Here is a 15,415-nt window from a genome sequence, read left to right as displayed (position 1 = left end):
ATTACCGTTTCCATTACCGTCATCAGTGGCTGCCAAGAACATTGGATGAGTCGCTGCCAGACATGGAAGAGGTTGATCAGGAAGATAGGGTAACTGTGAGACGTCAAAAGGCTAGCGAGAGTGGCTTCACAGGAACATCCATTTTGCACCGCCTCCATGTACTATACAATTTTAATATCTTGGAGGATTTTGTATTCGATGCAATGCACACTATCCTTTTGAGAAATATTAAAAGGCATCTGGATTATTACAAGGAGAATGGTTTTTTTAAATGATAATGTTGAAAATGGTTTAGGCAATATTCCATGGACTGCAGGTACTTATAGAACTTTGATACATTAGAGAATAGTGGTGATGCACAGATATAAAATTGTTTATAGATATTTCTATCAACAGATAAAATAATATTTAATGGCCATACAAAAAATTAGATTGGTTACTTTTATCAGTTGATGTCATTTAGTAAAATGAAAGCATCACTAGAGTATCTCAACTTTGGCTGACAAGTTTCTGTGTGCATGGATTTTTATCATCTAATTCAAAACTACACGTTTACTTAAACTATATGGCCTGTAGCTGTTTGTATATATTTTTTTAGAATTGAAGGATGGACGTATACCAGAAGGTATCACACGAAGAATGGGGTTCTGGAAGGCTGAGGAATACTTAAAGTTCACATATCCAGCCTCAGAGTATATTCTTGGTGCAGTGCTGCCTGAACAACATTACAACACCTGGATTTTGATGGTCAGGATAGTTGAGCTTGTGTTTGGATGCTGCAGGAATGGGTGGACCCCAGAATTAGTGGAACTGTTGAAACAATTAATTTGGCGACATAATATTCTAACGGAGGAAGTCGAAGGGTTAGCTAATTGTACTATTTCCTTGCACAACCTCACCCATTTGCCTGATGATATTGTACGACATTCTAGCCCTGACAATTACTGGTGCTTTGTGTTTGAGCGAGCAGTACACAGGTATGTTGAGAAATCATCAAATAATAAAAATCTCGAGTATACATTTGCCAAGGCCGAATGTAGGAGGGAATTGTTAAAATTTTGCCAGTCTAGGTCATCTGAGGCAATTGAACAGCATCAACCTGGGAAGGTAATCAATTTTTCTTATATTTATAGTTATATTTACATGTATTATGTATATTCCATTCAATTAGGTCAGGTAAACTTGATAACTTATCTCATTTCCCACAAAATTGTTTTGGGATTCACATTCGGTCTAGGGCATTTTTCATTGTTCATTATTGAAGAAAGACTCCACAACACTACAACAAGAAGCTAACTGTTGCTATAAAGTACTCTAAATGTTAGTACCTCCATTTTAGCACCTTTGTTGAACTGCAGGGACATTTCATGTGCTGTAAAAATTAACGATAGTTAGCTCGAGCCAGCTTTCTTTATGTGCGCATTTAATATTAGCAATTTGAGGTGGTAGGGAGTGGGGATGAGAATAAGTAATCAAGTAAGTGAGTAAATGCACATGTAAAAATATTTATCACTTAAAACACATTGTATTTACATATGCATATACAATTATGTAGCTCTTTCATGCAAAATCTCTGGCTGAGGCAAGAAACAGGTATAAAACTGTCACTTTGCCAATATTACTTGGTGGGAAGAGGCAAATTTTAGTCAAGCCTTCTGACATTTTATCAGTTGGTGAAATCAGCTTTGTTGATAGTGATCAGAATATGATTGCCACATCTTGTCGAAGCATGTTGATGAATGCTCATGGGGTTAATGGAACCTTATACAGAACTGGAGAGCATATATTATTGAAGAATGATGGTGAAGACTCTGTTGTCAAGGCAATTGAATACTTTGCCATTTACAATTCTGGACAGCATTACACATTAGTTAAAGGGAATGTATACCAACTTGATGGCCATGTACATAGTTACAGTGGCAGTTCAATTGTGCTGCCAACTACAATAAACGAAGTGTTCCCTGCATCTAGTGTACTAAGAAAGGTCATGCTTTATCCCAATTCTGTAGATACTCCAGAATCATTTGTACTAATAGACCACTTAAGACCAACGCCTCCAATATGTGTAGATGATGTAATCGTTCCGGTATATCCAGAGGAAGGAGACATGCTTAACGTCAGAGGTGAAACTGATGAGATATGGTTTGCCCATGTATTGTCTAGTGATGAGAGAGTTAATTAAAACAAGCAAGGTACATTTTTATGTTGAAGACCCTCGTGTATCTAACAAATACATTCGAGAGAGCATTGGAAGAATGTCAGTAGAGACAATACATTGGGATTCCATTATTCAGATTGCAGGCATGGTACATCTTGGCTTAAACTATAGAGTGATGATATGTACAATCTGAAGCTTATTTTTGTATGGTAATTAGCAATACCGTGACATGTAATCAAGTGCTTATACTCTATCTTATTGCTACAGTTAAATTCTTATAATTATTAATTTGTATATGCACATATATATATATAGCATTAATAAATAAACTAAGCATTAATAAATAAACTAGTGTCCATTTGATTCTACTTGGGGTACTTATATTAGAGATAATGAGTTACTCTCTAGAATTCCTATGGATATAATTACATGAAATAACAAGGAGAAAACATCCTGACCACCTGGTAGGCTCCTGTAAGCGTTTGAGCGCAAATCGGATGGTTGCAGGTTCGAGGCCACCTAGGTCCAGTCATCGATTTTTTCTCCTTTCTCCAACTTTTCAAACACACCTTCTGTAGCTAAAGTCTTTGAGCAGGCTGTAGGACCATTTGTCCTACAGACCTTTAGCACCTGTGCTGTAAAGCTTAATAAAAAAATATATATATAATATATATTAATACCATACCTGTTTCACTGCCCATACAAAAGTCTCAATAGTAGCAGTGAAATTTATCCCGTATTTCACTGGTAGCAGTGAAAAAGTTGTAATTGCAATTTCATTGGCTAGAATTTATGTTAACAATTAGTGTTGACACATGTTTAGTACATAGTGACAAATTGCGTACATAGCAACGCTAATGCACGGCATGCGCATATGCAGCGAGTATGGTATTAACTGGGAATGGCATGGGTAGCAGTGAAATTTGGGATAAATACCACTCTTGTTGTATTGGAAATGGTAAATTTCCAATACAACACTCGTGATATTTATCCCAAATTTCACTGCTACCCATGCTATTACTAGTACATATATATATAATATGTGTAGCTGAGAAACAAGACAATTTAATATAATTCACATCAAATTTAAACTATAACAACTTTCATAATATCAAACCTGTAACATTCACTGTCATGGTTCTGAGGATTCCCATGATGGATATAGAACCAGTAATATATATTTCCTCTTCATGGGTTTCAGAATTCACATGGTGGGAACAGAACCTGCATTATTTCCCCTTCATGGGCTTGAGGATTTCCCTAGAATCTGTATTATTTCTCCATTACGGGTTTGAGAATTCCCATGATGGGAATAGAGCCTGTAATATTTCCCCTTCATGGGCTTAAGAATTCCCATGACGGCAATAGAACCTGTATTGTTTCCCTTCATGGGTTTGAGCATTCCCATGACGGGAATAGAACCTGTATTGTTTTCCCTTCACGGGTTGTAGAATTCCCATGATGGGAATATAATATGTATTGTTTTCCCTTCATGGGTTTCAGAATTCTCATGGTGGGAACAGAACCTTCATTATTTCCCCTTCATGGGTTTGAGAATTTCCCTTGATGGGAATAGAATCTGTATTATTTCCCCATCACCTGTAATATTTCCCTTTCATGGGTTTCATAATTCACATGGTGGGAACAGAACCTGCTTCATGGGTTTCAGGATTTCCTTAGAATCTGTATTATTTCCCCATTACGGGTTTGAGAATTCCCATGATGGGAATAGAACCTGTAATATTTCCCCTTCATGGGCTTAAGAATTCCCATGACAGGAATAGAACCGATATTGATTCCCTTCATGGGTTTGAGCATTCCCATGACGGGAATAGAACCTGTATTGTTTTCCCTTCATGGGTTGTAGAATTCCCATGAAGGGAGTATAATCTGTATTGTTTTCCCTTCATGGGTTTCAGAATTCTCATAGTGGGAACAGAACCTGCATTATTTCCCCTTAATGGGTTTGAGAATTTCCCTTGATGGGAACAGAATCTGTATTATTTCCCCATCATGGGATTGAGAATTCCCTTGATGGGAATAGAACCTGTAATATTTCCCATTCATGGGTTTCATAATTCCCATGACGGGAATAGAATCTGTATTGTTTCCCCTTCATGGATTTCAGAATTCACATGGTGGGAACAGAACTGCTGCATTATTTTCCCTTCATGGGTTTGAGGATTTCCCTAGAATCTGAATTATTTCCCCATTACGGGTTTGAGAATTCCCATGATGGGAATAGAACCTGTAATATTTCCCCTTCATAGGCTTAAGAATTCCCATGACGGGAATAGAACCTGTATTGTTTTCCCTTCACGGGTTGTAGAATTCCCATGATGGGAATAAAACCTGTAATAATTCCCCTTCATGGGACTGAGGATTCCCATGAAGGGATTACTTTACTCCCTTCATGTGTATTCTCTATTCCCATTATGGGATTTTGTTGCCATGATGGGAATTAATAAATTCACACCCTAATGTGATATATATTCCCATGATGGGAAGTATTTTATCATGGGAATATTGTAAATCCATTGGTGGGAATTTAAGATTTTTTCCTGTGTAAGTGGCTCAGCTTATGTGCTCTTTAAATTGAGGACACATATATTGCATCCACTTATAGTACATGGACTTTTATATTGTTGCAGACCAAGCACGACAAATCGAAGACTTTGCAGACCAAGCATGACAAATCGAAGACTAAATCAGCCACCAAAGATGCAAGCAAGACTTTCAAAAGCAAGCTTTTGAAAGCCAAGGTTAAATTAATTGTTATACGTGACAATAGCTATAAAGCACAATGTAATATATATCTAAGGATTTCATACCACTTTGTTCTTCCTATATACAATCTGTTTGCTGACATGTAACCCGGGCATGTTAGTTCATGCAGGTCAGTACATGATCCAGTGCTTGGGCATGCATGATCATGTACACTGAATATAATTATATAAGCAGAGAGAACAAAGCCTTGACTTAATTAGTTAACACCAATCAACCATTGTATCACCAGTGTGTTTTATGAATCTTTGGCTATCATGGGGAGTAGGACAGGCACATGAAATAATATTGTACAAGGACTGGAATATTTCACATGAGCTGAATGGTCTCTGTACAAAAAATAGAGGATGGAGTATGATACATATTTCAGTTTTATTTATAGTTCGTTGTTTGCAATGTTATGATTCACAATAGGGAAAATGCTGCCAGTTATGAAGTAATTAGACCTACCATAATGATGCATGGCAGTCTCGACTTTCATGTTAACAGCAAATTGTAATATGATTGTTTTTTATTCAACAGGTAGTATGACTATTTAATAAAAATACTTTTGTTAGCACTTCGTAGTGCACATGGTATTGTCCTACACCCCTGCTTTTGTTGCTATGAAATTGGACACTTAGAGAACTCTTCTTTATTACATCTGCAACAAACTATATCTATAACTGCACTGAGTTATATGGACTATACTCTTAAAAGAAGGCTCCTAGCTATAGCATAATAATCATATTAATTGCATGGCTATAAAAGCGGGCCATGACATTTTGTATGAACAAGCCTAAGCTTATTGGTATTATAGCAGCAATATCGGCAATGCATTTTGTATTGCTTACACAGTTTTCATATTTCTATTACATTATCAGTAGATATATGATGTATACATACCTCTGTGTCTTAGAATCATGGTTACCTTAATTAACCCAGACAAGCTAATTTGTATTTTGTTTCAAAGTTGGTTTTAAAATGTAGATGTTTAGAGTAAAGTTGTTATCATTATGTTTTTGAATCGCTCTTTTTAGGCTGCAGCACTTGAAGTTGACAAAGATTCGGTAACAGAAAATGTATTTGCCAAAGAGGTGGTAATTGTAAGTCATGTAAAAACTTGACTAATTGTTTGCCTATAGCTATGTTGTTTTCTTAATGCATATGACAAATTTGTTCATTCAGTTTTATCCAGTACTATATATCACCTGTGTTCTTCTACTCAACTTTTAAGGTTGAAACTTTGCCAAAATTTCCTGTAAATAGATATATAACAAGAAGGAATAAAACGAATTTTGAAATTGACATTGATAATTTTCTAATATCAGGTCCAATAAGTAAGGTGATAATGGTTAATTCCCAATAAATTTGCTTGACATATCCTTCACATGCATGCATGCATGTTTTATAGATACATTTTGTAACAAGTTTCATTTCTAGGCTGCTAAGTTTTCTTCTGTAGATGAAACTAAGGTATACATATGCATTTGTTATGTGTTCTTGTGCATGTAGGTGCCCAGTGATTCTACTTCCTCCAAGGATGGAACATCGTACGCGTCTTTCAAAGATGGGAGTAATTCTCATGCATCGTCTTCCAAAGATGAAAGAAACTCTTATGCGTCTATTTCTAATGATGGAGACGAGGTACATGAACTGCACTGCATGTAGAATACATAGTACTGTTTGCCACATACAAATTCTGTAATAAGTTTGGTCTCAATTGCAAAGTCTGCATGCCATTACTTCGTCCCTGTAGATATAGCTAGCAATGAACAAATTTTGAATTGTATAGGCATTGATGGTTTTCCAAAATTGGGTGCAATAAGTGAAGTAATTCCCAAATGACATCCTTCACACGCATGTTTTATAGATAGCATTGTATATTTTTGTAACAATAAGTTTCATTTCTAGGCTGCTGAACTTTCTTCTGTAGATGAAATTAAGGTACACATGCATTTGATATTCCTACGGCTTATGTGTTCTTGTGCATGTAGGTGCCCAGTGATTCTCCTTCCTCCAAGGATGGAATCGAGGTATACGTGTACTATAGACTGTTTGTTACATATATACATACAGGCTCTGCAGTTTGTTCTTATTTACAAAATGCAGATAAATAAAGTTAGAAGTCCGACCTATAGCGTGCCTTCAGAGCTACCCGAACGCTTTTGACGAGTTTCTACGGAATTTTAAAAAAATTATTTGACCGAATTTTCTACTAACTGACTGCATGCCTGACTGATGCCTTCAGCCAAGCATAACTCGACAATGGTCAATGCTACGGACTTGATTTCTTCACTATTCGACGTCACTTGGGCCCGAGACGTGCCTTTTCACCTACCGCAGTAGCTATAGTGCATACATATGGACTTACTTTTGTCCTCCTTTGTGTCCCATTTCTTTTCCACTATATAAGCGTGTAGGTGTTGATTCGTGGGTAGCGCGTCAATGGCTCATATCACGTAGGAATGAAAGCCAACACTTGCATTACATGCTCACAACGAATTTTCTTGGCTAGGAACTGCAGTGAGTGGTCTCCTTAAATTTGTAGCTACTAATCACTTTTTGTTTTGTTTTCTGTATGTATGTGTGTTTGTCAGTTTTGTTTTTGTATTTAGCTTGCCGTGCCCACACAGATCTTTTACTACGATCTGATTGTGGTCGCACGAGACCGAGGCCGCACACACTGTAAGCTAACTCTACTTATTGTGTTATCTCATTTATAATAATGATAGTTCTCTCTCTCGGAATTGTCCGTAATTTTACACCACGCCTCCTACGATTGAAGTGAGTGGATTGCAGACACGCTTCTCTGTATTTACCGCTGTGTAACGGACAGAACATAACTGAAAACGAAGCGAAATCGCCACTTCGCTAACCAGTAATTAAAGGTTCGGGCGCGCGCATAGTCGAGGTCCAGACGTCTGGCGCCATACTTTCCTTTGATGAGGGTTAAAATAATGAATTATGTTGCATAAAAAGTTAACAAACAAGTGTAAGGAAAAATTAGGAATTTTAAATATCATAGCAATAAAAAGCACTGAAAATACTAGTATTTAAAATTCCTAATTTTTCCTTACACTTGTATTTATTAATGTAAAGAATAACACAAAGGATTTAAAGATTTTGCACATATACTATTATCAGAGGTTGATGTGCAAGCTGAAAGCAAGTGACGCGTTTCATTTAAACATTTGCACTTGACATCTACTTGCATTCATAATCATAGTCAAGCATATCTCTAGGTAGTAAATGTTTTGTGTTTGCTTATAACCAATTTACTTTTGCTTAAAACAGCCAGCCTGAAATAGTTGCAGTCATATTTCTTAAATCTCCAACTACAGTGAAACTTATCCGTTAATGGTAATCTGACCTGGTAATCCCAGCATTACTGCCCTGTGACTACTTCCTTATCACATTCTTTATACAGAGATAGTTTGCTTTAAGTGGTTACCTCTAGAGTATAGCCATCTTTTGCAGTCCCAAACAGCACTTACTTTATGCAAAAATAGCCCTTATTGCACTGAAAATGTTAAATCAAATCTGAACTACACTTACTCACGAGTACTCGCATAACCTCATGTCAAGTGAACAAAGTTTGCTAGCGAGTATGACGAGTATATCCACTCTAGTCTCGCGTGGCCAGACCTTTTTCCCGCCCACACACACAAAAGAAAAAATGGTCTCGGGCACATGAGGCTACTTACTATAGAGCACTAGTACTCGAGTGCTCTCGAGCGAGCGTGACTGCTCGGACTCGCTCGCAAATGCGACGTTGACTTATATCTGTACTGTAGTTACCCACAATTTTGGCAGCTATATTATTTACAATCAGTATCAGTGTGCAGTGGAGCTATATAGTGTGCAAGGGACCCATTTATTCTGTTCTATATAGTTTGATTCAGAATGTGACTGCGACAAGTGCAGGAACTACAATAGAAGATTCAGAACACTTGCATACAAAATACAATATACACTTAATTCTCTATATTTCTTGGCCATGGAAATTATCCACACACTATGTGTATATTACGTATCTCTTTTATTATTACTTTGTAGCAAAATATGCTGCCTACTGATCCTGATGAGGTAATTTACAGTCTTGTTTGTACAGTAGCTGTATACATTCTGTAACTGGTTGCAAAGTTTATATCCATATGCATCGCCCTGCAGCGATTTGAGTTTCTTCTGAAAAAAGTCATTTCAATGGATGAAAAGCTGTACTGGATTAAAAATCTATGAAGAGAGATCGTAGTGATGGACCTGAAATGACCATCAAGGGAGTGAACGTGCAGCGGATGCGATCAGAAGATGGATACGCATATGGACTCCAATTAATGGATGTTTTTTTTTCCAAAGAGGAACAGCATGCTTCATTGCTGGTGAGCTCATCCGGGAATAAGAGTGAAAAACCTCCACTCAACAAAGAGAAGGTTGAGAAAATCTTCAAACTTATTGAAGAAAAATACAAAAACGATAAAGATCATCAAAAGAATTGGGACCCGAAGAAGTTTATCGCTAAGGCCAACCAAAAGTGCCAAGATGCACTTAGGCTTCCAAAAAAAGAAAAAGTGACAGTTATGGACGAGCAATAAAATGACTATAAAATGACTATTAATTTTACTGTTGGTTGCTGTTGTGTTGTTTTTTTTGTGTGTGTTTAATTTTAAAGTAGCTACTCACTATTTATATCAACTGTTCAAGGTACTGCACAATCTTCGCCTATAAGGGGGAAAATTTCAAACCCACAATCACAAAAAAAATCAATAAGTTTATCGATACTGATCAGTTAATGATATAAGCACACCTGATCAATGATATAATTCCAATCCCATGCGTTGCTTTAACCGTTTTTCCAATAGCACTTGCACCTATGTCTGTTGGTGATCTAACCATAGCTGTTCTTCACCAGGCTGCTGCATGCTTTAAGCAAAACAACTCTTTGTCCATAGCTGTATCTTTTATTTTTGTTTCCTTATGACAAAACGGACACTTGATTTCCAATACCCCCTTACAGTGACACTTGCATTTAATAACACCATCTGGAGATGCTCCAATATATGGCCAATGACTGTTAATGACAAGTCCACTGTCCGTCACTGATGGTGGCCTTTGAGAGCGTTAGTATAAATATCCCTAGCTTGTTGCTCATGTTGATAGCCCCAACTTGTTGCCTTACTGGTAACTGAATGCTTTGGGATAACAAATGCTCTTAATAAGTGACTGAGCTGGCTCTCCAGCATCTGTATGACAAACTGCTTTCATTCTAGAGGCTGTAATTCGTCCAGCTCTGTACTTGAACCACAACCTCGATTTACTTTGATCTCCAGTAGCTTCTTCTACAGAGTCAGCCATCTTCTGGGTAACGTTCACTGAAACTGCTTACATGGTACTCCATTTCTACAAACTTTGCAAGGGGGTACTAGTACGTACATGTCACGTAGGCACGCGCTGTAGGTAGATCTGCAACCGCGGTCAAAGCCCTGACCGGGCAAATTTCACCTTGACCTGTGACTAGTAGCGTTCATCAGTGTTTGACCTGTGACTTGAGCGTTTCTTCTCGAAGTTTTGACCGGTGTTTATTTCTCCATTTTCCTATGTGCGCCTGCGCTTGTAACATAGTATAATAATTTCTTGGTGCGTGCTACCAACAGCTATGAAAGAAACATCATTACAATCACAGCGAAATGTCTGCAGGAGCTTTGAAACATCTTCTTGGAGATCCATACGTCTTGTGAGTTACGTCTAATTCCGTAAACTTGATTTAAACTACGTACAGTTTTCGATTGTGGGTTTGGAACTCTTCGTCTCGTCACCCACTGTAGAGCTATTTTGTGGCCTTGACCGTTGACTTAGTGTTTGACCGCGGTCGCAGATCGACCTACTGCAAGAGCCTGAGTAACACCCCCTTGCTTTGTCTCCTTTAATGATATCAAAGGTAGTGGAAATCCTTACTAAAAGATTTCGGCGAACCACGGATAACACACCAGGCTTAGTGTCTCCAACACTTTAACTGTTAAATAATCAGATTCTGTTGACCGTGTTCCGACCTTCACAGACCTTTCCATATCACTAGCCATTTAATTCTCTGGGCTATATTTTCTCCTTGTATCGAGCCTTGGCTTCCTTTCCCAATTTCTCAGTGTAAGAGGAAAGGTGCGACGACATGGACTTTGGAATCAGCACACTGAGTGACTACATGCGTACCGATATGGCAGACACGTAGGCGAAACTTGGCATTGCGTAATTTAGATCACGCGATGAAGAAGCTCTATAAAGGATTGCTAATCAGTACTGCTGCTGTTACTGCTAGCTGCATGCTGAACTTCGCTCCAGACTTACGCTTCACTCACCAGGACCGGCGGAGACATGTACAAAGCCCTTCTTGTTGCCGTTACTCTCTTTGCAGGTTGGTTTCATAGATTAGCGGCTTAGTGCTTTTCTTGCAAGTGCTATGCAATTTTTCGCGCGGGCGCTTATAATCTCCAATCGATAGCGCCCTGTGCGAAAATAGAGGTCTGGCCACGCGAGATTAATGTTGAGCGTGAAAGTGAGTTAGAAAAATAATTTTATAGTCTTCATTGCTATGAATAATGTTTAATTGATTCACTTTTTGTGAATGTGTTGTTATTTTGCAATTTCATTTGTTTATTTTTGTTTTTATAGTTTTGACTGATTCTATAAGCTTAATTCTTTGACAGCCTGGGATTGTGGCTATATACTTATGAATAATGTAACTATACAAGAGGGGGTGCAGTTGTAGCCGCTCGGTTGTAGCTATACACAAATGGGGAACACACGGCTAATTTTCACTGCATGGTAATATATAGTTATTGCATGGCCTATTAAATAAATTAAGTTTCAAGTTGTACTCTTAGTCGTTATAGCACCAACCTGATGCCTAAGCAGCATGCATTGGTCATGGTCTTTCCAACTTCTGTTTATGTCCTCTGTAAGGTTCACGGGAACATGTCAAGTTACTAGAGTTGTCAAAGGAGTCGCACTGTATAGTATATGACTAACTGATTCACGTTTAGCATTGCGTGGCTGCATGCCATGCAGTGAGCTATAATACAGTGAAACCTCCATTAGTGCTTGGCCTCTATACCACTTTATAGTGGCCATTTTTATAGATCTATAATAGGTCCCAGGTACAACAAAGATGTACTTCATGACCTCAGTGAAGCCATGCACATTCTTTACCTTATTCTATATTTTGCAACTGGCACTGGTCAATCAACAGGCAGATTTTTTTCATTTATAATTGACATGTAATAATAGCAGTGTTTGTAAACGAGATGGTTTTGAGAGGTCATGCACAAGTTTTCTTATCATATGTATTATGTATATAGCTAGCTATGTAGGTAGTAATTAATGAATGCTATATCTTTTTATAGCTACAGGTCAACCAGAGGTGTATGACACCCACCCACCCCACCACAGCCACACTGTGAAAACGACTTAGTGACCGTCACTACTTTTTGTGGCAAATTCTAGTGGTCAGTAACGTTCACTGGAATTTGCCACAAAAAGTAGTGACGGAATTTGCCACAAAAAGCAGTGATGGTCACTAAGTCATTTTTATAGTGCAGCTGGGGTGTGGGAATAGATGATACACTAACTTTTCATGATGGGCTTAACAATTGGCTGCTTCTGTGCCAATGGGTGTGTAAAAAACTACTGGGATCACAGTCTGGTGTGTTTTTTACTTTGTAGGTGGATATTGGCTGCAGAAACTTATCGAGTGACCAGGCAGGCCAGCAAGGACTATATAGTTAGAAGCTGACAACAATTTTGTGTTTGTTTCTACAAATTTATCAAACTGGCTGCCGTGAAAAAACGACAATGTTTGTTAGCTAGATAATACAGCAGTGTAGATTAGATTACAAAAATCGAGTAGCTAGCCTTAGATTTACAATTGATTGGGTCTGCATGGGGTCGCGGGCGCCGCGAAACTAGTTTGAACCTTGTTTTAATATTCAATAATGGACGGCGTGTGGCGATTATTAACAGGCCTAAGAAGTTTAGGGCTTCGCCAATCAGCAGCAATCAACAATCACCCTGACTGCAGTGAAACGCTACACGCCGTCGTACAAAATTGCCCGCCTCAGCAGTATAGTCGCCGAGTCGATGATGGATACGTCAATCTCAGAGGATACGTCAATCTCAGAGCCCGCTTTTCTAATGATGTCAGCCCCTACTTTCCAACAGCAAAGCTTTACAGTGCTAAGTTGTCGCAGTCTATCCGTACCATTGTTGGGTGGATGCCCCATTACCTTCAGGCTGGCTACGCCACTGCATCAGCCTCCGAGTCCGGCTCTTACTCCATTGCATTCTCCGGCATCAGATCATGGATCCCCAGTATGCAGTGAAGATGAGTCCCAAGAAAACCGTGACGAATCGTATGCTCCCCACAGCAGTTATATACTAAAGAGTACTTTCAATATAAAGCAATGAATTTTCAAAGAGTTTTATAACAAATCATCTTTTTTGGATGTGTTTTGGGTTGGGCTACTGTAGATTAAACCCCACCGATACTAGATTGGTGGTTCCTAGCATTATATTGTTTGTTTAATTTAACTTACAGTAATTAGTTTTCTTTTCCGTCCTCTTCTATCTTGTCCGTCACGATCAGGTTGTTGAGGGTCAGTTGGTACATGTACATCATTTTCCTTATCTTCCTCATCATCAGTTTCCTTTTCAGCTCCATGTTCCTGTTCCATGTTTTCTTCTTCATATAACCTGTCGTCTTCTTCTTCACAGATACGTTCAGTTCCTAAAAATGTACACAGTTCACGTATATAGATCCCTTATTAGTTACAAAACTCTCAAGATCAATATAGCATGTAGTCTTGACAGATATAGGGCACATATACTGTATACACCCTCTCCAGTGACATGTGCACACAATGAACACAAAGTATGTATGTATATATATATATATATATATATATATGACTGGATCTGAAAAGAGGAAAATCTCGTGCAGCTAAAAATGGTACAAGCTAGAGTTAGTACATTTTTTTGTGTTGAATATGTGAATTGTCAGCCAGAAAAAGAAATCTGACTCAGAGGAGGGCTTTAATTAGCCTTATGTTTACTGCTTTTACCATTTAATGGTTTGCTCATGTGGGTACATATGGACAAACATATATATGTGAGACTGGTTTCTGGTCAATATTTTATGAGTGTGTCATTGATCACTACTCTGTACAATATACATCATGTAAGCAGCTTCCGTTATATAGGTTGTTTTGTATAAAGGAACAAAGCAAAATTACAAGCTGTATGCCTATGACTGTTTATTTCCGATTCACAACCTCTCTTTCAATATAATTAGACAGATGCTCAATCTCATTGTGAGCTACAGCTGTGTTACACAAATGAGCTTTATCCCATAGTGGCATCACACAATACATTTTATGATGTGTATTGTGCTTGAATATGACTATACAGTACTCTGCACAGGTACAGTAAATAAAGAATCCTGGTGAATTTTATGGCTGCATCAAAGCCTTTAACATCTTAGATGCCAATTGGTGATGACAGCCTATTTAAAACAAATTGTTCATACTTCTCTGTGTTCATTGTCGCTTTGATCTTGCTTTCTTCTGGTAAGCAGCATCTCTGTGCTGCTGAGACTGCTGCCATTAACTTCTTGTCAAAGCCATCCCTTGGTATCAGTCTGTTATTGAAACTATCTCAATGGTTTTAGCATGTGGGGATGCAGTAAAACCCAGATACGGTATAACCGAAAATTAAATTCTTAACATTTTACTATTTATACCCTCAATAGCATTTATGCAGTACAATACTCACCTCGTAGCAATTCCGCCAAAACTGTAATTGCAATGGCAGACAACACTAAGGCAATCCTCAGGGTGATCTTTAAATAGAATGAGCGCAACATATACTGCTCTAGAATAACCTAACTAAGCTAAAACTTTTTCTAATACACTTTACTACACAATCTATAACGCTATAAGTTCATTCTGCTACACTTTGCTTATACCAGCTTCCACACATGAGTAACTGCCCAGATTTTTTAGTCACAAAACACACCATCCACAAGAAATCTACTCAGAAATAATCTACTTTAACTAACTTTCCTAAACTTGTTAGTTATTCATCACCAAACAAGTTAAATATAAAATTGAAGGGTTAAGTGCTGTGTTTAGCTCTCATCATTTTATGCAGCATGATTCTAATAAATTCGGGCAGCTACTTGTATGTGATGGCTATTACAAGCAAGTGCAGTAGAAAAAAACTTAGTTTTGTAGTGATTGTGTAGTAAAGTGTATTAGAACGTAGTTTGGGTTATTCTAGAGTGGTTAGGTTTGTGCTCATTCTATTTAAAGATCGCCCTGATGATTACGATGGAATTGCTACGAGGTGAGTATTGTATAAATGCTGTAGAGGGTATAAATAATAGTAAAATATCAAGAATGTAATTTTCGCTTATTCCGTATTCCACTGTTCCAAGTTTTATGTACT

General features: G+C 37.9%; 1 protein-coding gene across 1 annotated transcript in view; it reads right to left on the bottom strand.

The window, feature by feature from the left end:
- The window catches only part of LOC136244747 (uncharacterized), a 36,559-nt gene extending 21,568 nt beyond the window's left edge, over positions 1 to 14,991 (bottom strand). The window contains exons 1-2 of the mRNA XM_066036309.1: positions 14,741 to 14,991; positions 13,507 to 13,697 (exon numbers count right to left, since the gene is read on the bottom strand). Coding sequence (XP_065892381.1) covers positions 13,507 to 13,697; positions 14,741 to 14,831 — 282 coding nt within the window. The 5' untranslated portion in view covers positions 14,832 to 14,991. The remainder of the gene's footprint in view (positions 1 to 13,506; positions 13,698 to 14,740) is intronic.
- Positions 14,992 to 15,415: the final 424 nt, after the last annotated feature.

This window comes from Dysidea avara, chromosome 14 (assembly GCF_963678975.1).
Source record: "Dysidea avara chromosome 14, odDysAvar1.4, whole genome shotgun sequence".
NCBI lineage: Eukaryota > Metazoa > Porifera > Demospongiae > Dictyoceratida > Dysideidae > Dysidea > Dysidea avara.
The sequence above is the reverse complement of the archived record's forward strand: the minus strand, read 5'-3'. Positions and strand labels throughout refer to the sequence as shown.